Source organism: Lissotriton vulgaris, chromosome 10, assembly GCF_964263255.1.
Source record: "Lissotriton vulgaris chromosome 10, aLisVul1.2, whole genome shotgun sequence".
In the NCBI taxonomy this organism is placed as follows: Eukaryota; Metazoa; Chordata; class Amphibia; order Caudata; family Salamandridae; genus Lissotriton; species Lissotriton vulgaris.
The window spans coordinates 1,010,842,558-1,010,865,208 of NC_141698.1; the positions used below are offsets into that span (position 1 = coordinate 1,010,842,558).

The 22,651-nt window shown below is 50.2% G+C and overlaps 1 protein-coding gene across 4 annotated transcripts in view; it reads left to right on the forward strand.

Moving 5' to 3' along the window:
- DNAJC13 (DnaJ heat shock protein family (Hsp40) member C13) overlaps positions 1 to 22,651 on the forward strand; it is a 1,694,551-nt gene that overhangs the window by 1,260,314 nt on the left and 411,586 nt on the right. For all 4 annotated transcript variants that reach the window (XR_015300721.1, XM_086942056.1, XM_086942057.1 and 1 more), the window contains one exon: positions 3,337 to 3,428. Coding sequence is in view for 3 of the 4 variants with exons in the window: in XM_086942056.1 (XP_086798182.1) it covers positions 3,337 to 3,428 (92 nt within the window). In the remaining variant the exon portion in view is untranslated. The remainder of the gene's footprint in view (positions 1 to 3,336; positions 3,429 to 22,651) is intronic.

A 22,651-nucleotide genomic window follows, 5' to 3' on the forward strand; every position in this document is an offset into this window, starting at 1 on the left:
ACCAGCCCAGGAATCAGATATAGGCGAACAGCGAGGTGATGCTCAGATCAAGCTTGACGTCTTTGGTCCAGTGACCACTGACGAAGTTCTCAAGGTTCTAGGGGCCATGAAGAGTGGTTCGCTAGGGATGCTGTCCCGATGAGATACCTCAAGCAGATAGCAACTACTATTGCCGCACCAGTAACAGATCTTATCAATGCATCTTTTGCGCAGGGAGTGGTTCCACTCAGTTGGAAAAAAGCGATAGTAAAGGCCCTTCTGAAAAAGCCTGGTCTAGATCCATCGGACCTGGCTAACTTCAGACCGATTTCCTTGCTGCCTGGGTTCGGTAAGATCGCGGAGAGACTGGTGAACAGACGACTGTCACAGTTCCTGGAGTCCAATGGCTTGTTGCGGAACTCCCAAACAGGATTCAGGCCGGGCCAAGGCACTGATACTGCCCTTCTGGCAGTCGTGGAAGAAGCCAGGAGCATTTTGGATTCAGGAGGATCGGTGGCAGTGATCTTCCTGGACCTTAGTGCGGCTTTTGACACCGTAAACCATCAGGTGTTGCTCCAGCGACTGTCAGAGGTAGGCCTGACTGGAATGGCCTTAAAGTGGCTCACGTCTTTTCTGCATCAACGAACCTACCAAGTCTGGGAAGGTAGTGCACAATCAGCCCCCATCCCCCTCCAATGTGGTGTGCCTCAGGGCTCCTCCCTGAGCCCCACATTGTTTAATGTCTATATGGCATCGTTGGAGGATGTGGTGGCGCCACTGGGTATCAAAATTATCAGCTATGCTGATGATACCCAGTTGGTGGTTGCCCTTTCCCAATTGGTGGATCATCCGGACCTGCTGCACTCCTGCCTGTCCAAGGTGTACACATGGATGGGCAATTCAGCATTAAAACTGAACGGCTCTAAAACAGAGTTGATGTTGCTGGGACATGCAGGGCTTTCTCTGCCGCCAGGCAGCTAGCCGAGTTGTCTTGGATCCTCCAAGCCCCAAAAAGGAGGTCAAAAGCCTGGGTGTGTGGCTTGAACAAGACCTGTCTTTCAAGACCCATGCAAAAAAAACCGCCGGAGTCCGTTTTGCTCTGCTCCGATCAGCCCGTAAGATCTTACCCCTTCTCCCTCCGACCTCTAGGAAACTTCTTATCCAGGGGCTGATTGTTTCGAGGTTGGAATACAGCAATACGCTTTTTTTGGGCACTCCGGAAGCAACGCTCAATAAACTCCAACAAGTGCAGAACGCAGCAGCAAGGATGCTGATGAATATTCCAAGGAGACAGTCAGCAAAACCGGCACTAAGAGCGTTGCATTGGCTTCCGGTACGGGAGAGGATAAAATTTAAATCTCTCTGTACGGCTCATAAAATCCTGCGGGGGAAGGGTCCTCCCATCTTGGGTAATATGGTGCTCCCTTACAAGGCTACTAGAGCCCTACACTCTGACCACAAATTTTTGTTACAAGTGGCCAGAGTGAAAAGAGCCCGGACAGGTGGTAGAAGATTCTCGGTGGACGCAGCCAAGTTATGGAATGCGCTGCCTTTGAATCTACGGACAGAGACTGGTATTATTCGGTTCCGAAAGCTACTTAAGACCCACCTGTTCCCCGCTTAATGCTGTCTTCTTAGCTCCACACCCTTGAGTCATGAACGAGTGCTGGGATGCCAGAGGGTAACCGTGCGCTATACAAGATTCCAAATAATAATGAATACTATGTTTGGCAGTCCCCTTATCCGTGGCAGTATTTGGAAGTACTAAATAGGGATATTTTGCAGTATAAAGAGGAATACATTCATTTTACCTTTGACTTTCATTGTATTGAGGTGTGTTTAACGATGAAGATTGTTACAAAATGTACATAAATGTCAGCATTTTTGTATTTTAAAACACTATGCTTCAAATTAAATAAATGGATATTGTCATGGATAACATTTTCATTCACCAGGTCTTTTTGATTATTAAGGAATGTCCCTTTTCCCACTCCAGAAGTAAGTATTCAGGGGCTTAAGATGCAGGTGCATATATTCCCATCTCGATCCCCATATTGTTACTTCTTGTTGACACCATGTGATCCCTCACCAGCAACTTGGATGTGCATGAGCAAACCTCACATAGTTGTATCTTCTTGGCTATGGAGACATTGGTAAGATGGAACTAATGCAATGACTATCTCTTATTTACTTCAATCTCAGTTAGGATAAGGTGTCTTCATACCCCATTCTGATTACAAAATTATATTAGTGCGCAAATGTCCCTTTTTGTATCTTTCTAATGCTTTGTACAAAATACAGATCAAATATGAGACTACCATCGACATAGCCCTTCTATGGCTACACCTTCTTAGCATTACATGCTGTAATAAGCCAACATCTGTGGCTCTCTGCTTAATAATTTAGTGTAGATCCTTGGTTCCTTGCAGCATTGCAGTAAGTCTGTAGTGTGGGCTAAATCAACAGTAATCAGTGCACAATCGTAAATCACTAAGAAGCCTTGATAATATCCAACCCACCCACCCCCACAGACCACACACGCAACCTTGGAATCATCCTGGACTCCGAGCTCAAAATGGACCACCAGATCAAATCCGTCGCATCCTCCTGCTTCCACACCCTCCGCCTCCTACGTAAGACCATCAAATGGATCCCCCTCGAGCACAGAAAGTCTGCCACTCACGCCCACGTCACCAGCAGACTCGACTACAGCAATGCACTCTACGCCGGAATAAACAAAAACCTCCCCCTTAAGCTACAAAACATCCAGAACGCCGCCGCAAGACTGCTCCTCAAGCTGCCAAGACACTGTCATATCTCCCAGCACCTGCGCTCACTCCACAGGGTCCCCATCGAGGCTAGAATCACCTTCAAGATTCTCATCCACACACACAAAGCCCTCCACAACACCTGAACAGCCAACTCAAATTCTACGTACCCCAATGGACCCTATGATCAGCCCAGCTCTCCTATGTGGTGGTCCCCCGCACCAGAAACACCAGATCGGGTGGCCGCTCCTTCTCCTTCCTTGCGTCCAGAGCCTGGAACGCCCTACCGCACCACCTCAGGCAGACACCATCACTCCCCATCTTCACAAGAAACCTCAAAACATGGCTGTTCGGCAGAGCCCCTCATTGATGGACTGGAACTGGAACGTGGAACTGGAACCTGCTAGTCTCTCCCCCCGCGCCTTGAGAACCTTACGGGTGAGTAGTCTCGCTTAACAAACATGTGATTGATTGATGTGAGAACTCAATGTTGGTCAAATGTAACTTTGGTGGCTTTGTACTAAAGCAAAACTATGCCTGCTTTTTTTCATTAAAACATACATTGACCTCATTTGTTTTCCTTTTATAGGTTCTGAAACAGAATGTTTAGGACACTTTAAGTTGTTATTCTCCCTATTGAGAGTCCATGGAGCGGGAAAGGTGCAACAACTGGCTTTAGAGGTAAAATATTATGATAAAAGTATGTGGAGTTGCTACCCACTTTGTCACGTAAAATGTAAGTTGTGCTCTCTAAACTCTGATGTGTTGGTTATTCTATTTATGTCTGTGTTATTGTTAGAAATTGGGTTGGTGGTTGACTGGTGTATGAGCTCTAGTCATGCAGCAGCCACAATCCTAGTCAGGGTAAGGCAAATCCTAAATGAACCTGTGCTCACTCTGTGGTAGCTTAGCAGAGAGCAGTCAGGCTTCGCTTTAGAGGCAATGTGTACCAGTGAAAACCCCACACAAAAGATTCCACACCACGTTAAAAATAGAGCCTAATTTACTAAATAAAGCAAGACCAAAACAACAAAACTTCAATCAGTAGAACGGAAGATTTTGAATTTCAACATTTGTAGGTAAAACTAGCACATTGAAGCAAAGAGCAATATTTGGGACATCTGGTCGTGATGGACCAGGATAAAGTCAAAACTTCATGTCAACTGCGATGGCCCGCGGGCCAGATACAGGAACCCACTTAGGTCCACTGATTCAAAGTACCTTAATCCTGGTTGCGGAGTGATTGTGTGGATCCTCCTCGAAGATGTGATGCACAGCTGGGGCAATGTGTTGATTTCGAAGTGCAGCGATGTTGTGATGCGAGGTCCTGATGCGAATTCTAGTGTCTAGGATGCGAGGTGCAGCAGGGGTGATGCTTCTGTTACGATCAGCGGTGCAGCTGCGATACAGAGATCCAACATAGTCGTCAAGGCAGCTGTTGACGAGGGATGCAAGGAGCTTGTGTCTGGTACAGCATCGTGCAGTGGCAGTTCTGAAGGCAATGCGTCCGTCTCAGTCTTTTGTGATGGCTTCAATCGACACAGCCGCAGCAATGCGTGGGTTCTGCTTGAAGATGTGCCTCTCATCCGAGGCGATACTTCGCTCAGCAGAGGATGCATCTGTTTCGCTGGAACCCACTTCCAAGGTTTCCAGGACTTGGAATGCACCAGTTGCGGTAGACTCACAGATGGCATAGTCTAGCTACAGAAGGAGGTTATTTGGAAGTCTTGTATGTCCCTGAGACTTCAGATCAGGAGACTAGCCATCTAGACCTTAGAGTCTCTTTGGGTTCTGGAATCAAATGATGCCCAGGTAGGAGGACAGCAGGTCAGCAGAACAAAGCAGGAGCCCCAACAAAGCAGCAGTCCAGCAGAGTGTCAGTCCTTCAGCAGCACTGCAGTCGTCCTTCCTGACAGAGTATCTACAGGTCCAGAAATGTACTGAAGTGGTGGTGTCAGAGGTCTAGTACTTATACCTACTTGTGCCTTTGAAGTGGTGGAGACTTCAAAGACATGACTCTGAAGTGCACAGAGTTCCCCCCTTTCGCCCTAACTCCAGACTCACTATAAGTATAAAGAACAATTGATGGACAGAATGCTGAACAATGTCAAACTATTCACCCCCAGTACAGAGATCTATACCTAAATCCATTGTTTTTTTTGCTCTCCATGCCATTCCAGTTTGGACCCAACCATTTGCAAATCAGTCTTGACCCATGGGAACTGTCCTGCCTGAACTGCCAGGCCAGGCCAGGTCCTCCCCAGACCTGAAACTAGCATCCTAGGACTGGTTTCAGAGTATCACCCTTCATTGGCCAGGATAACTTGACTCCGGTGGCAGGATAAACATTAAACTGCAATATGAACATTTGAGTACTAATCAAGGTGCAACTTCAGAAAAGTAGTTTTACGATAGTGTCCCATGCCTATTTGAATTTAAGCACTTGCCTCTAGTATCGCAATTGTAATCACCTGTGAACAAGGCTTATCAGCTGAAACGCGTCGGGGTATGAGCATGCAGTCATTTCGACTTGAAAATACACGCCTGGTTGTACTTCGGAATTGGGCCACTGCATTTTCTTTGTGTGAAAAAAAATATATATATATATATGTATTAAGGTTCACAGTTTGCCATCAGGACGTGGCGCACTCTCTTGTCGGCACCAATATGGTTAAGGAGGGTCCATGCACGCCCAGCATCAGCAGTGACCGACGCGTTTTGGGCTTTCCGCCCTTCTTCCTGGGTTCTCTGCTTACAGAAAGAAGCCATCACGAGGATTCCCAGTGTTCTCCCTTTTGTACGAATCATCTCATCTGAAAATAATCAGGTAGGTAAAGTTACCCTTGGTATTCTGGGACTGGTAGTCCTTGTTAATTAAAAACCAGTGGGCTGAGAGCATCAGTTTCTGTAAAATAATAAAAACATCGCAGGCCTGCCGGTTACACCTCCCACGTGCAGCTTTATGCCCATAAGACCCGCAGCGCTGATCAGGAAAACCAGCAGCGGGGCCGCTTGTATCTGCGGTGGTGCGCCCCACGGCCAGGCCGGCCGTCATAGATTAAGGTTCACAGTTTGCCATCAGGGCGGGGCACACTCTCTTGTCGGCACCAATATGGTTAAGGAGGGTCAATGCACGCCCAGCATCAGCAGTGACCGACGCGTTTCGGGCTTTCCGCCCTTCTTCCTGGGTTCTCTGCTTACAGAAAGAAGCCATCACGAGGATTCCCAGTGTTCTCCCTTTTGTACGAATCATCTCATCTGAAAACAATCAGGTAGGTAAAGTTACCCTTGGTATTCTGGGACTGGTAGTCCTTGTTAATTAAACCCCAGTGGGCTGACAGCATCAGTTTCTGTAAAATAATAAAAACATCGCAGGCCTGCCGGTTACACCTCCCACGTGCAGCTTTATGCCCATCAGACCCGCAGCGCTGATCAGGAAAACCAGCAGCGGGGCCGCTTGTATCTGCGGTGGTGCGCCCCACGGCCGGGCCGGCCGTCATAGATTAAGGTTCACAGTTTGCCATCAGAACGGGGCGCACTCTCTTGTCGGCACCAATCTCTGCTCTGCGCCTCCCTGAGTTTCCTGGAGCTGGAGTGACCTCTACCCAACTCTTTGAGTTGAATGAGGACGTATACCTCATTTTTGGGCGGGCCAACCCCTCTGGAGCGACTTTAGCGCTGTGCATTCAACGGCTGCACCCACTTAATTTTCAACATTGGACCTGCCCTCAGTACCAGTTAGGCTTCTGTGCTGGATCCAGAACAGCTCTGCTCGCTAGATCGTGACCTTTACTGGAAGCCCATTACAGCACCATAGTTTCCTGCGGCGCCAGCCCTATCATCATACTTACTCTGATACAAAGCTAGACCGGTGGTGTCTGACTCCGACCACGACTATGCCTTTTGAGTCGGAGCTAGGATTTCCCTTTTTTGACAGGCTTTTATAGAAGTATGATTGAGGAAGATCTCAGAATCTATACGACTCCCTAAAGGAAGCTGAAGATAACTGGTATGTGGAACTAGCGGATGCCAGTGGTGTGGGAGGAGAGATCAGGCCTCCTACTGGCCTGGTCTCTCCTCCTAGTGTGGCTACAGAAGTAGGGGCTTTCTTTGCTATGCTGGCGAGAAAGCTGGCTTCAGTCCTGGATTGTCAGCTGCTGTCGATAGCACTCAAGACAAATGCTTTGACAGAGGTACTCCAGCCCGGCATCGCCACCTGAGAAACCCTTTTCATTTAATGAAGCCCTCACTGATGTTCTGCTCAGTGCCTGGGCTAAGCCCAGCACAGGGTTCCCTGTGCACAGGACAAATGCCGACCACTATCACCCTGCTCCCGGCCACCCAGATTTCCTCACCTAGCATCCCACCCCAGAGAGCCTGGCCATCCAAGCTTCCACATCTAAGGCCCGCCCTTGCTGATTTCCTACCTCATTATTGAACAGGGAATCCAAGATGCTGGATACCTTCGGAAAGAGGATGTTCTCTGCCGCCAGCCTGGCACTGTGGTCAGTGAATACTGCGTAAATCTTGGGCCGATACACCCACATGGCTTGGGATTTGTTTGCTCCGGTGCTGCCGATGAGCTCGGAGGAGGCCCTAGCCATACTTTCACAGGCTTTTTCTGATGGCAAAGACACAGCAAAGTTCACTACTCACTGGAAAGTGGACACAACCAACTCGCTAGACAGAGCAATGGCATTGGCAGTGGCATTCAAACGGCATGCCTGGTTGAGCTCCGACAGGCTTTTCGGGGGATGTCGAGGCATCCTTTCTAGACATGCCCTTCGATGGCACCCATTTCTTTGGTGACAAGACAGATTCAGCGATGGATCGCTTTAAAACCAGCTAAGCTGCTGCCAGGTCCTTGGACCTCCCTATGGCCTCTCGCCAGCCCCGTTCTGCCTCTCTCTTCTTCCAGCGGCATCCATTCTCGCTCAACCACCAAAGCCAACAGGCACCAAAGTCCTTTTGTGGCAGTGGACATCGTTCCCACAAGTCCCATGGGACAGCAAGCAGAGGTTGATACAGTATATCCACCCCCATCAACCCCCCACAACCCTTGTACCAACAGACACCCAGTTGGTGGCAGGATCTGACATCACATGACCCCCTGGACAAGTGGTTACTTGAGAACGTTCAGCGTAGTTACTCTATCCCTTTTCTACAAACCCAATTGCCCATGCCACCATCTTTAGACCGGCTGATGGAGGCAGGGCCGGACTGTTCATGGTGTGCACCGAGTATTTCCCCGGTAGGCTGCCAAGGTGGAGCGCGGTTTTGCACCCCTGGGGATCAGTTTTAGTTACCAGGGGCCGCTTTTGAAGTATAGCTGCAATATTGGCCCCCCTGTAACAAAAGCAAGCGCCTTTGTGATGGGAGTGGTACTTCCAAGTAGCCCCAGGGTTTGCCGAGCTGTTTGCCAGGGCCAGTTTCGGCTCCCAGTCCGACCGCTCCCTGCTTGGTCAGGAAGAACAGGCTCTATTGGCAAAATAAGCAATCGAGAGGGGGCCGGCATATGAAGTAGATCATAGTTGCTATTCTCGCTACTTTCTGGTCCTCAAGAAACGTGAAGGCCTCTGCCCTATTCTAGACGTGCTCCCTCTCAGCATCTTGCTGACTAAGGAGAAGTTTAAGATGCTCATATCAGTTCATGTCCTGTGTGCCTTTGACTCTGGAAACTGGGTGGATAGTGTTGGACTTGTAGGACACCTACTTTTATATCCCATCCTGCATGTCCACAGGCATTATCTGCGGTTCGTGGTGGGCCACGAGTATTATCAGTTTTCTGTAATCCCCTTTGGCCATACCAGCGTGCCTCTGGTGTTCACCAAGGTGATGGCTGTGGTTGCAGCATATCTGCAGAGGTGAGGGGTTCGAGTCTTCCCCCTACCTCAAAGACTGGCTGTTGAAGTCAGGATTTCTCCAGGAAGTTGTCTCCCAATTATGGACCTCCTGCATTCACTGGCGTTCACTATGAACAGGCCAATTTCACACCTGACTCCCTCTCAGATGCCCCCTTGCAGATATCCCCGTGCATGGGGGTTCTTCTGAAATTAGTGCAGTTTCAGGCTATTCTCCGGAACGGTGAGTTCAGGATATTTGGTCTATGATTTTGATGTTTCAGTCTCTATCCGGGGTTTGGTGGGACGGACTAAGGCTGCTGGGACTCATGCTCTCCTGCATCCTGTTGGTGACACATGCCCATGAGCATAAATTTGCTCTGCTGTGGAACCTGAAGCCTCAGTGGTGGGGCGCAGCAGCAGCGGAATCTCTCTGACCTGGTCCAGATATCAGAGGGAACTGCAAAAGACCTGCAGTGATGAGTGATGTACCACGATTGGTTCAGCACCAGACCCCTCTCCCTTCCCTAACCAGAGCTTACTGTAGTGACAGATGCATCACTCCTGGGTTGGAGATGCCATCTTGGAGACTTGGAGATCAGATGACTATTGTCTCTGAGGGAGTGCCAGTTCCACATCAGTTTTCTGGAGCTGAGAGTGACGCGGCTGGAATTGAAAGCCTTTCTTCATTCCATCACGGGAAGGCTAGTTTAGGTGTACACAGACAACACTGCCACCATGTGGTATTGCAACAACCAGGCCGGGGTTGCGGGTGGACCTTGGGTCAGGAGGCCCTGCATCTCTGTACATGGCTGGCACTCAGCCATCAGTGCCTAGTGGATCCCAAATGGTGTCTCCATCCAGAGGTGGTGTAAAGGTCTCTTCACGGATTGGGAAGAACTTTGGTGAGATCTGTTCGCCACCACTGAGAATGCGCAATATCTGCACTTCTGGGTGCTGGAGTTTTCAAGGTGGCTCTTGCTTGGGAGTGCTCTAGGTCTCTAGTGGAGCTCTGGCCTCCTGGATGCCTTTTCACCGAAATCACTCCTGCCCAGAGTTCTCAGGAAAATCAGGGACACCTAGGCCCAAGTCATCCTTGTGGCTCCAGATTAGTTCACGGAGAGTATGGTATCCAGAACTCCTGAGCATGAGCATCAGTCCTCCGATCTGGCTGCCTCTTAAGTAGAATCTACAGTTGCAGCAGCTGGGCAAGGTCCTGTGTCCAAATCTATGCATGCTTTGCCTGGATGTATGGAGATTGAGCGGCAGCAGTTGACAGTTTTTGACCTCCTTCCTGAAGTCTGTGGTGTTATTCTGGCAGTCAGGCATGTCCCTCAACCAAGACAGTATGCTCCTGCTGTTGGAACAAATTTGTTGCTTGGGGTTCCCCCAAAAATGTTAATCCCCGTTCTGCACCCTTGTCTGAAGTTTTGTTATTTGTTGTCTTATTGGCCAAGCAAGGATTTGCTCTGAGCACTGTTAAAGGCTTCCTTTCAGACATATCTGCTTTCATATTGTTGCCAAATAAGCCCTCCCTGTTTAAGTCTCCTGTTATGACTCAGTTTCCTAAAAGTCTGCAGCTGATGTTCCCTTAACACCGTTCATCTTGCTCAAATGGAAACTGAACTTTGTTTTATTTTTCCGGATGTGTGCGCCTTTTGAGCCCTTACACAATTGTCCTCTTTGTTTGTTGACCATAAAAACTGCCTTTCTGGTGGCCATTGCATCGGCCGGGAGGGCTAGTGAAAGCCCAACACTTTCTATGTATTCAAGAATGATTTACAAACGAGGTCTGGGATTTAATACTGCACTTATTTGTGTTTCGGGAAATCAGGTAACGACATATGGTGCAGAGATCAAAGGAAACAAGACCCCATAGTTTCCTAAACATTTTTAAGATTTCCACATCAAACTTTTACAATAAAAGTGTGATCAGCACACACAAAAGGATGGAAACAGTTCCAACAAGTAAAGTTGTTGCAAATTTCTTTTATTCTATACATTTTCTTTTCTCCTAAGGTAGCCAACGCGTTTTGTCCTGTTTAAGGACTTCTTCAGGGCTCATCAAATGTCTTTTCTATTGTATGAAGGATCCCTCCTCTCAGATCGAGCAGACCATTAAACCATGACATTTGTGGTCAGGCTTTTCCAATTGTGTCTCTTCGCATCCATCCCGAAACTCTGCTGCTTTCTCTCGAAATAAGAAACGGGACATTTCAAAGCTCAGAATTCTGTTCCAAATCCAATTTTGGTTTCAGATTGTGGTCAGGGTGGTCGTGTTATGAGCGTCATTCTTCTTTCCACTACAGAACCTATTTTTTTTTTAGCTTGAGTATGAAGTTACTAAGAAGACATTCTTTTCAATTTAGACAACAACGAGTTTTATATTTTCTGGTTTAACACCCTGGTGAATGTTTCTCATTTCTTCCCAGGGGAAACAAACTATTACGTTTTCAGCTTGCCTCGGTGGATGACAGAATTCGGGCGCTTTCCAAGTCCTCTTAAATCAAGGGCGAGCATAAAGCATCTGAACTGGAAGGGGTGCGCTGCTTTGTATTCCCCTGATACAACATTCTTTCCAGAGAAACTGGTGTTGAGCACTCGTGCCTCTTGCCTGCAGAAAGTGGAGACACCTTTTCATGTAGGCCCGATCATCACCTTGCCTTCCTATTTTGACCACCTAACCCTTCCAAAACGGAGAAGACTCCACCGCCTGGATCCAAAAAGGGTGTTGTTTCTCTACATTGATCTTGCCAGAGAGTTCTGAGTGGATGATGAACTCCTCATTGGGTACGTTGGGAGAAGACCGGGAAGACCGTGCACAAACGGGCCATCTCAGGGTGGATTGTGCTCTGCATTAAATTCTGCTACATACTGGCAAAGAAGCAATCCCCTGAGGGCTTGAGCGCTCATTCTACCAGAGCCAAGGCTGTGACCAGTGCGTTAGGTTGAGGAGTCCCTGCCCTTGACGTCTGTCAGGCTGCAATGTGTGTCTCTCTGCATACATTTCTCAAGTACTACTGCTTGAATAGTCAGGTCTGTCGTGGCAGGAACTTTGCCCGCTTATCCCTCCAGAACTCCCTTGTCTAATCTGGTCACAGACCCACCTCCGGGGAGGTATTGCTTCAGTATCTATTCTAAGATAACGAATCTGCAGTTAGAATTCGTTGTCAGATAAACAAGTTACTTGCCTTCAGAAACACATTATCTGGTAGAGACTATGTTTAGCTGCAGAAGCTGATATCTGAAAGAAACAGGTTAGTGTTAGATTCCTTACCTTAGAATATCCCCAGGCGTCCGGCTGGATCCGGAAAGTTTTCATCAGCAGTACCCTTGCGCGTCGGTAGGCGTCGTCTGCGGTTCCGCGTCCGTCTTCGGCGTCGTGATCGCCGGAATGACGCCGTTGGAGTACTTAGACGCCGCCCTCGCGCGCTGATGTCAGTTCTTCTTTTTTCTGCGCCAGCTAGCGCAGATCCGGGAAGAGCAGTACTCTTAGTCACTTTTTGACTAACTTTTTGATCTATTTTGGAACTCCTTTTCGAGTCGACTTAGACTCCTGGTGTCGTAGGGATGCCTGGCCTCAAGCCGTGCGACGCGGGTCACTTCCTGATGTCGATGACCGACCCCCACCATTGTTGTCTCTACAGCCTCGGGGCCGACCACGACGACAAGTTGTGCCATGAATGCCGGGCCTTGACCTCGAAAGCTAGGCGGGAGCTGTCCCGCAAGCTACTCGAGATCCGGCAGTCGGCTCTGTGCCGCTCGAGGTCCCGGTCGAGGAGGAAGTCGAGGGGCCGGTCAAGGAGCCACAGTCGTCACTCGTCGAGTCATCACCATCACTCGTCGGGCTCCAAGTCGTCCGGTAGGTCGAGGCACTCAAAGAAAAAGTCGAAGAGACGACATCGCTCTTCGGACTCCCCTTGCGCGACGCGGCTGAGGGCTCGGACGACACCGCCCGCGCGACCTCCAGGCCCATACCCTCCGGTCTCTGGACTGCGAGCGACGTCCGAGGAGAAACGTGATTTGCTCGTGGCCATGAGGACTCACTTCTCTCTGTCGGGCCTGTTGGCTTCGGCCCCGGCGCCGTCAGGTGCTTCGGCCCTTGCGCCGTCATTGACTTGGGTCCCAACACCGCAGGTCCCCTTGGGATCCAGGCCTGGATCCCTGTCAACGCCAGTTGACCTCACGACTCCTCCGCTGGCACCGACCCTGATGGTGTCGCTCCCAGCGCTGTCCTCGGACGACGTCCGCCCCAGTTTAAGGCCCTTTCCGGGTCCGATGTCGGAACGGCGCCACTCGGCGCCGTCTCCGGCGTCGATGGGTGAGGCCTTCACCTGCGACTTGGCTCCGTCATTTCAGCTTGTTTATCAGGACACGGATGAGGGGGAGGACTGGGAGGGGTCTGAGGACCCTCAGGCACAGCAGTGCCAGTTAAGCCAGGATACGGCAGATGAGCTAGGGGAGGCCAGTGGCTTGAATACTTCGCCTGACACTGGATTCATCTCTCCTCCCTCCGTGGCTATGGATGAGGGTCCTACTTATGGTGTGGTGTTGCGCAGGGCAGTCAAGGTCTTGGCTCTTGAGCTCCCTGCTGCGGCCGTCAAGACTAACCTCCTCACTGAGGTGCTTCAGCCGCCAGTAAGCTCTTGGGAGCCTCTACGGTTCAATGAGGCCCTCCTCACGGACGTTCTGATGGGCACCTGGTCCAAGCCCTCCACAGTGCACCCTGTGGTTTCGGAACGTGGCCTGACGCCACCGCCCGGCTACGGGCGATCCTAGCTTTCTGTCCGTGCACCCCACCCCCAAGAGCTTGGTGATCCAGGCCTCTATGTCCCAGACCAAAATTCCCGACCTCTCCCCCGGATCGGGAATCCAAAAGGTTTGATCAGTTTGGAAAGAAACTGTTCTCCTCATTGAGTTTGGGGTTGCGGTCTATCAACACCGCTTGCTTTTGGGCCGTTATACCCACTCTTTTTGGGACACAGTTGCAGACGTGCTACCCCAGTGTCCGGAGGAGGCCAGGGCATGGCTCGCCCAAGCCCTTGCAGAGGGACAGGATGCAACACATAACTCGATCAGGTGTGGACTGGATAACACAGACTCGCTGGGAAGGGCAATTTCCACGACGGTGGCGGTTCGTCGTCGCGCCTGGCTGAGGTCCATGAACTTTACAGGGGATGTCCAGAGCACCCTCATGGACATGCTTTTTGATGGCCGTCACCTCTTTTGCGACAAAGCAGACAGCGCGCTGGAGCACTTTAAGGACTCCAGGGCTACGGCCAAGTCCTTGGGCCTATTGGCCCAGCTCCAACAAACTTCTGCTTTTCGCTCCTTTCGTGGCCAAGGAAGGTGCACCCCAGCACGTTCGTCCAGCCACAGGCCGCAGAACCAACCTCAACGCGGTCGCGGACGTGCCTTTCCACCGTGGCGGAGCAGGGGGACAGAGAGACGGTCAGTCCACATCCGCTCCCGCAGCATCTGCCTCAAAGCCTTCCTAGTCCGAGCTTTCAGGCCCATTCCACGCCAGTGGGAGGCAGAGTTCGCCATCACCTGTTCACTTCGGACAGGTGGGTGCTGCAAAACGTCCGAAGGAGCTACTCCCCCCCCCCCCCCCCCCCCCTTAAGAGGCGAATCCTCCAGCCATGCCACCGCAGTACCACCGCATGTCAGGGGATCACTTGCAATTTCTGCAGGAGGAAGTTACAGCCCTCTTTGCCAAGGGGGCCATAGAGCGCGTTCCTGGCCCAGAGGTAGGACGGGGTTGTTACTCCTACTACTTTCTGGCTCCCAAGAAGGGCAAAGGGGGCGTGCGCCCTGTCTTGGACCTCAGGAGCATCAACTGCTTGCTCCGGAAGGAGAAGTTTCAAGATGCTGACTTTAGCTCAGGTCCTGGCTGCCCTAGACCCTGGAGACTGGATGGTGGCGTTGGTCTTGCAGGATGCATAGTTCCACATCCCCGTCCTGCCGGTCCACCAGCGCTACCTGCGGTTCATGGTAGGCCACAAGCACTTTCAGTTTACCGTGCTCCCCTTCGGCCTTACCAGTGCCCCTCGAGTGTTCACGAAAGTGATGGCGGTGGTCGCAGCTCATCTGCGCAGATTGGGGGTCCCAGTCTACCCCTATCTCGACGACTGGTTGTTGAAGGCTGGCTTGCCCCAAACAGTCGACTCCCACCTCCAGACTACGGCCTACCACCTGCATTTGCTGGGGTTCCCCATCAACGTGCCAAAGTCACACTCTCCCAGAAGCTCCTCTTCATCTGAGCGGTTCTGGACTCGGCGCAGTTTAGGGTTTATCCCCCCCAACAGCGGCTTCGGGATATTTAGCCTCTGATTCCGATCTTTCAGCCTCTATCCCGAGTTACGGTCCGGATGGCCCTACGGCTGCTGGGTCTGATGGCCTCCTGCATCCTGCTGGTACATCACGCCAGGTGGCGGATGTGGGCTCTGTAGTGGGACCTGAAGTTCCACTGGGCGCAACATCAGTGCTGCCTGTCCGACCATTTCCTGATCTCGGAGTGCACTGCAAGACAGTTGCAGTGCTGGCTCACGAACCGCGATTGGGTCAGTGGCATATCCCTCTCCCTACCCCAACCGGAGCACATAGTGGTGACGGATGCGTCCCTCCTGGGATGGGGGGGCCACATGGGAGAGATTAGAGGCCTCTGGTCTCTAGGCAGTCCCGGCTCTATATAAACCTTCTGGAGCTGCGGGCGATCCGACTTGCACTGGAGGCATTCCTTCACTCTGTCCGGGGAAGTGTAGTGCAGGTGTTCATGGACAACACCACCGCCATGTGATATTGCAATAAACTGGGTGGGTGGGGACGTGGACCCTTTGTCAGGAGGCTCTGCACCTCTGAACATGGCTGGAACATCAGGACATCACCCTGGTGGTTCAACACCTGGCAGGTTCTCTGAACGCCAGGAAGGACAAACTCAGCCGTCGGTGAACAATGGATCACGAGTGGCGTCTGAACTCTGACGTGGCTCAAGGTCTCTTTCAGCAGTGGGGAGAGCCTTGGTTAGATCTATTTGCCACCGAAGGGAACGCGCAATGTCATCAGTTCTGCTCTTTGGAATTTTCAAGGCGGCACTCGCTCGGAGACGCTTTTCGTCGCGAGTGAAGTTGCGGTCTGTTATACGCCTTTCCGCTTATACCACTTCTGCCCAGAGTACTGAAGAAGATCAGGCACAACCGGGCCCAAGTCATCCTTGTGGCTCCGGATTGGGCACGAAGATACTGGTATCCCGAGCTACTCAGTCTGTCAATCGATCCCCCAAATCGACTGCTTCTTCAGGAGGATCTTCTGTCGCAGCAACAGGGGACGGTCCTCCACCCGATCCTGTCCAGCCTCCACCTCCATGCGTGGAGATTGAGAGGCGACAGTTAATGCCATTTGACTTGCCTCCTGAAGTCTGTGATGTAATTCGGGCAGCCAGGCGTCCCTCCACAAAATTGGTATACGCCTGCAGGTGGAACAAATTTGTGGCATGGTGCACAGCAAAGGCTGTGGATCCCCTTTCCGCCCCTCTTTCTGAGGTTCTCCTCTTTCTTCTTTCCCTGGCCCAGCAGGGCTCTGCTCTGGGCACTATCATCAAGGGATATCTTTCAGCTGTTTCAGCCTTCTTGAGGCTTCCTGATCAGCCTTCTCTTTTCAAGTCCCCTATTGTAAATAGATTCTTGAAAGGCATTACTCACATGTTTCCTCCTGTTCCCTTTGTAATACCTCAGTGGGACTTTAATCTGGTGTTAACCTATCTGATGTGTGCCCCCTTTGAGTCACTCCATACCTGTCCTCTTCGTCTTTCGACTCTCAAGAATGCTTTCCTGGTTGCCATCACCTCTGCCAGGAGAGTGGGTGAGCTCCAGGCTCTTTCTTCTAAGCCTCCTTTCCTCTCTGTCCATCCGGATAAAGTTGTTCTGAGGACTCGTCCTTCTTTTCTTCCCAAGGTGGTTACTGCCTTTCACATCGGCCAGACCATTACCTTGTCCACCTTCTTTCTGCCTCCTTTGAAGGAGGACGAGAGGCTCCACTGTCTGGACCCAAAACGTGCGCTTTCCTTTTACCTGAACCGCACACAACAGTTCCGGGTGGAGAACCAACTTTTTGTTGGCTACGTAGGCTCTAAGAAGGGACGGGCGGTGTACAAACTGACCATCTCTCGGTGGGTAGTTTTGTGCATCTAGATCGGTAGTTCCTTGGCTAAAAAGGATCCTCCTGAGGGGCTGCGCACCCATTCCACTCTGGCCACGGCAGCTACTACTGCCTTGGGACGGGGAATCCCTTTGCAGAACATATGTCAGGCAACGACGTGGGCCTTGCTGCACACGTTTGCCAAGAACTACTGCCTGGACAGCCAAGTCCAGAGAGACGGCTTCTTTGGCCGTTCGGTTCTCCAGGACTTCCTGGTGTGATCTTGGTTCGCAGACCCACTACAGGGGTTAGTATTGCTGGGGTATCTATTCATCTAACCAACGTGTTTCTTTCAGATGCACAAGTTACTTACCTTCGGCAACAATATATATCTGTAAGAAACATTAGTTAGTTAGATTCCTTATCGCCCCTGTGAGAAGTTGGCCTGGTATATAATGATCACTATTCTAGTGAACACCGTGCACCAGTCCAAACAACCCTTATGGTGATGGTTTTAAAGTCAACCTTATAGACCAGCTATCCTAGAGGTAGCGTGGACAGAACAGTCTTGGGCCTGTAAAACCAGCTGTTTTGCCATATGTAACCCCTTGAAATACCAAATGAAAGGACACCACACAGGATATATATATATATATATTATATATGTATTTAATTACTAACACTCCTCTGAACTCTTTATGAGGTTAGAGGTAAAAGCAAATAACAAGTTATACTCAGAAATACTTTAAATAGCACAATTTACAGTTAGGCCCTAGGGGGCGCGTAAAACCATATACTAAGTAAGGGGTATAAGAACCACAACTAGGGAAAGGAAAAGGCCTAGGGAATCGCTGGGGCTACACTATCTGACCATTAGGGTAGGAGTAGGAGGCCCACAGGCTGCGCGTGCAGTATCAGTACACCCACGCGGGAGTAAATAGAAAGTCAATGGGAACGTAAAAAGGTAAGTAATTAAGATTTAGGACACTTCCGGTCTAGCTAGAAGGAAACAACTAAAAACCTAGACACTTAAATAGTCAATACCCTTGAGAGCACTGAAGTACTCGCGTTACCTCACCCTCAGGAAGCAGGTGCATAGGTGTAAACATGTGTCGGGTGTCGTCGTTGAAGTCTATGGAACCTGTGAAGAAGATGCTGCAGGCGACCAGGAGGAAGATGTCCGGGTGGATCCAAGGGTGGATCGGATTTGAAGAAGACCTGAAAGCAGAGGGAACAGAGTCTAGGTCACTAGCCAGTGACCGGGTGGAACCAGGAAGGAACCAGACGTCGTCGAGGAGCAATCAGGTGCTGTCGTGAAGCTTGTTGTTGCAGCCACGCGGACCAGGAGGCGTCGAGGACTACCAGGTGCTGGAGAGGAGCTGTCCCACGAAGGTTCTCGCAGATGTAGGGGTCGGCTTCAAGATCGGAGCCAACAAGCCTAAGCAAAGGCAACCCACGCAGGATACGCAAAAGGCTTCTGGTGCAGACCAGGAGGGTCTGAGGTGCTTCACCTCTTCAGGGAAGCAAGGGCCAGTCTGGAGCAACCAGACCAGCGATGGATTTTAAAAAGGTTCGTCGCCACAGGGCTACAAGCCAACGGGCCAGCAACCGGACAACGCGTCGAGCAGAACACAAGCAGAAGGGCCCCACACAGATCTCGTGGAGTGTGGAGGGCTGGTCTTCGGTGTAGGTGGAGCTCGGTATCGGGGTGTCTCAGTCCCCAGCCTTCGAGGAGGCCTCAGGAGCTGCGCTGTTAGCAAGTTGAAGACTTTCCAAGTTGCCTGCTTCCACGGGTTCTGACCCCTTCCACGGGGCTCAGCTGTTCTGGAGTCGTGCAGTGGGGTCAGAGAGGTCCGGGAGTCGAGGGCTTGTCAGGCTCTGTGCTCTGGTTCCGACGGGAACGGGGACAAAGCAAGCCGTCGAGTTGCTGGATGATGCCTGGTTGCCCAGGGTGGTCACTCCTTGGCCACAAGGGAGATTTCTTCAGTCTTCAGCTCAGGTGAGTGTCGAAGGGTCTAGGGTTTTTGGTTCAGTTCGATTCCAGGATTAATCTAAAGTCCACTCGGTCGGCTCCTACCTTTATACAACTAAAGGGGGCTGGTTTGGTCACTAGGTCCCTCCTATGGGTGGGACCAGGAAGGGGGTGGTTACACCCCCTTTCCTTTGTGCAGTTTCGCGCCAGAGCTGGGCTGGAGTGCCCCAGCAACCGGTTTGAACTGGGGTATGCATGGAGCACCTAGAGTGCTCCAGGCAGTGTCTTATTCTATTCAACCCTCCCTGTCCCAATACACATCCTCCTATCTGAGGTGGTGCTCGCACCTCCCCAAGCAGGAAACCTATTGTCCAAACCTCCATGACTGGAAGGACTCCCAGCAGCAGGAGGTCAGACTTGTGTCTGTGGCAGCAGCATCCATTTTGTGATGCTGGGGCTCTGGTTAACTTTAACCGGGATAGTCAGAACTAACATGTCTTCTCCCTCTAGAAGGGTGGAATGCTACCCCCGTTGCCAGAATTGTCGAGGGGGTAGTATTCCAAAGCATGTGACACCTTACAAGCCAAACCAAAGTTAGCATTTATCCGCGAGGTTCATAATGCACTTAAGAGTACATGGTATGGCAATATCATAGAACCGCTATAAGGACATGGTTCCGAAAGCTGCAGACAGGCTCAGCTCATGCTAGAGCACCATCTCACACATAACCAAGCACTCTGCCTTCAGGATTGTTAAGGCCTGCCATAGGAGTGACTTATAGGTTACTATGTGTCTATATGTAAGTAGGTATAGAAATACTACACCTAAGCAAGGGGTGATTACACGACCTTGCCCCAGCTTAGTGATCAGCCAGTTGTGCCTATTTGAGTGGCCAACCAGGGGTGGCATTATACATGCTGCAGCATGCTGGTAGGCCTTGGTTACACCTATGCCCTGAGTACCTATGGTACACTTCTACAGGGGCTGACAAGGTGAACCAATTCCCAATTGTGGATATACCTAGAGTACATGGTAAATTTAGAGAGTGCGCATCTGGGCTGTGGGTCTGATTAGCAGGCCCACAGCCACATCTAAGTCGAAAACCAGTAAAGCAAAAGCAAAAAGTGGGGGTGACCATAGGAAGCAGACCCTACTCTCCTACAGCCCCACCCATCCTCCCCGTTCTGCAAACCCATATCTAGGGTTAAGGATTTTCCCTGTGTTAGGGCCCTAGTTTCATGGCACCAGTGTCAGTTTCTTGCATAGCTCTGTGTTCCTGGCACGGAAAGCTGTGTACAGAACTGACGTCCGCGCACGAGGGCCGCGTCTTAGTACTCCAGCGACGTCTCCCCGGCGATCACGACGCCGCACGCGAAGGCGCAGACGACGCCTACCGACGTGCAGGGCTACTGCTGACGAAAACTTTCCGGATCCAGTCTGACGCCTGGGGATATTCTACGGTAAGGAATCTAACTAACTAATGTTTCTTACAGATATATCGTTACTAAAGGTAAGTAACTTGTGCTTCAAGTCTCCTATTGTAAATCGCTTCCTTCAGGGCATTACTCACTTGTTTACTTCAATTCATTTTTTATAATGCGCCAGTGGGACTTGAACCTGGTTCTGACCTATCTTATGTGCGGTCCTTTCAAGCTGCTACATATCTGTCCTCTCAGACCTGTGACGCTTAAAACTGCCTTTCTGGTTGCCATCACCTCTGCTCACAGGGTGAGTGAGTTTCAGGGCATTTCTTCCAAACCTACTTTCCTAGCTGTTCATCGAAACAAGGTTGTCCTTCGCACTAGGCCTTCTTTCCTTCCCAAAATTGTTACTTCTTTCCACATAGGACAGACCATCACTTTACCCACCTTCATTCCGCCCCGCAAGAAGGAAGAAAGCCTTCACCATCTGGATCCAAAATGTGTGCTTTCATTTTATCTGTATTGTACAAAGCAATTCCGGGTGGATGACCCTCTTTTTTGGCTATGTGGGCGCCAAGAAAGGTCGGGCCGTGCAAAAGCGAACCATCTCCCGATGGGTCATTCTTTTCATCAAAATCTGCTATTCCTTAGCGAAAAAGGAACCTCCAGTGAGGTTGGGTGCCCATTTCACCAGGGTGATGGCAGCCACTACTGCTTTAAGACGTAGGGTCCCTCTTCATGACATCTGCCAGGCAGCTACATGGGCTTCACTGCACACGTTTACCAAACACTACAGCCTGGACAGCCAACTCTGGAGAGACAGCTTCTTTGGCTGTTCAGTTCTCCAGGACTTTCTGGTGTAAACTTAGTTTGCAGACCCACCTCCGGGGTTGGTATTGCTGGGGTATCTATTCTAAGGTGAGGAATCCATAACTAATTGCCTCTTTCAGATGAACAAGTTACATACCTTCGGTAACGATGTATCTGTAAGAGACATAGATTAGCTATTGGCTTAATGGCTAGGGCGGTCGTCCTCGAATCTGGGGAACTGGGTGCGAGTCTCTGCAACAACGCTGAACATCCTGTGATACTGGGTAAATCACTTAATCTCCCCATGCCTAACAAAAGAACAACAACAAAAAATGGTGTCCTCATGTAACGTAACTGATGCTATTTAAAGCGCTCTAATACCCAATATGGGTCAAGTTCGCGCTATATGAAACTCCGTTAAATAAAAATAAACGGATTCCTCACAGCTCCACCCATCCTCCCTGTTCTGTGAATTGACTTCTAGAGTAGGGGACTCCCCTTCAGGGCCTTAATTTTGTGCACTAGTGGTCAGTGTCCTGCATGGCTCTGCGCTTCTGGCGTGGAATGTCGTGTAAAGAACTGACGTCAACGTGCAGGGGTGGCATCTAAGTAGATACCGTGACGTAATTCCGGCGACCACGAATCCAAAGCCGAACGCAGAGTCGACCGATGCCACCTATCGACGTACAAGCAGTACTGCTGAAGAAAAATTCTCCGGATCCAGTCTAATGCCTGGGGGTAATTCTAAGGCGAGGAATCCATAAATAATCTATGTCTCTTACAGATATATCGTTAATGAAGGTAAGTAACTTTTTTAACATGACCTTCTAATTCACAACGCTGCATGCCATAGTTAAAAAATATATAGGTGTATGAGGCATCCTGCCACCCTTTCCCCACTTCCTTAAGAGTGCTCCATCAAAGAAGGGGCAAACCTACGTCGTACCCTACCCCCTTCTGCTGCCTTCCATTGGTCTATCTTCCCTCTTCCTTGGCAATTTTGTTAAAGATTTTCACTCATCCTCCAAATAACTGTTCTATCCCACACCCATTCTGAATGGCATATTTCCTGATGCAGAGAGTGACTCTTAATGGGCAACTGCTAGCGTGGTGAGAAATCCATCACCTGTTGCAGTCTAAACAGATCATTGACCAACAAGGGAGGTGGTGGATATTGGCAACAGAGCATCACCTACCTTCTCTTTGGTATGTGGAGGTCCCTGGTAGATGGGGGAAGGCAAGAGAGACTTCAAACCTTCATTTATCAGTCCCCTGCTGCCTTCATGTCTAGAGATCAAAGGGAGGCTGTGGAGTATCATCCACCTTATCACTGCCTCCAGAACTTAATTTTTCAGTGCTCATACTATGTAGCAGTGTCAATACTAGTGTTTCAAATCTAGTATTGTGTATCAATGCTTCCATACAATTCCGTTGTTCCATGTTGTGAGATGTGGTTTTAGTTGACAACAGCGGACCGATTCTGTGTTGTGTAATATGAGACTATGAAGCAATGTACATCAATAAAATGTGTCTAGGTGCCAAGAATGATACTGAGAATGTTTAGGTGATTCTAGAGGCCGTGCATACATGACCGCATCAGAGTCCGACTGGAACCGAGGACTGACCCATGCATCCAAATAAAAGTTGCTACATCAGTTAATCAGAGAGCTTAAAAAAATACCCCACATTTGCATAACAGGACAGTTTTTAACTAAATCACACTGT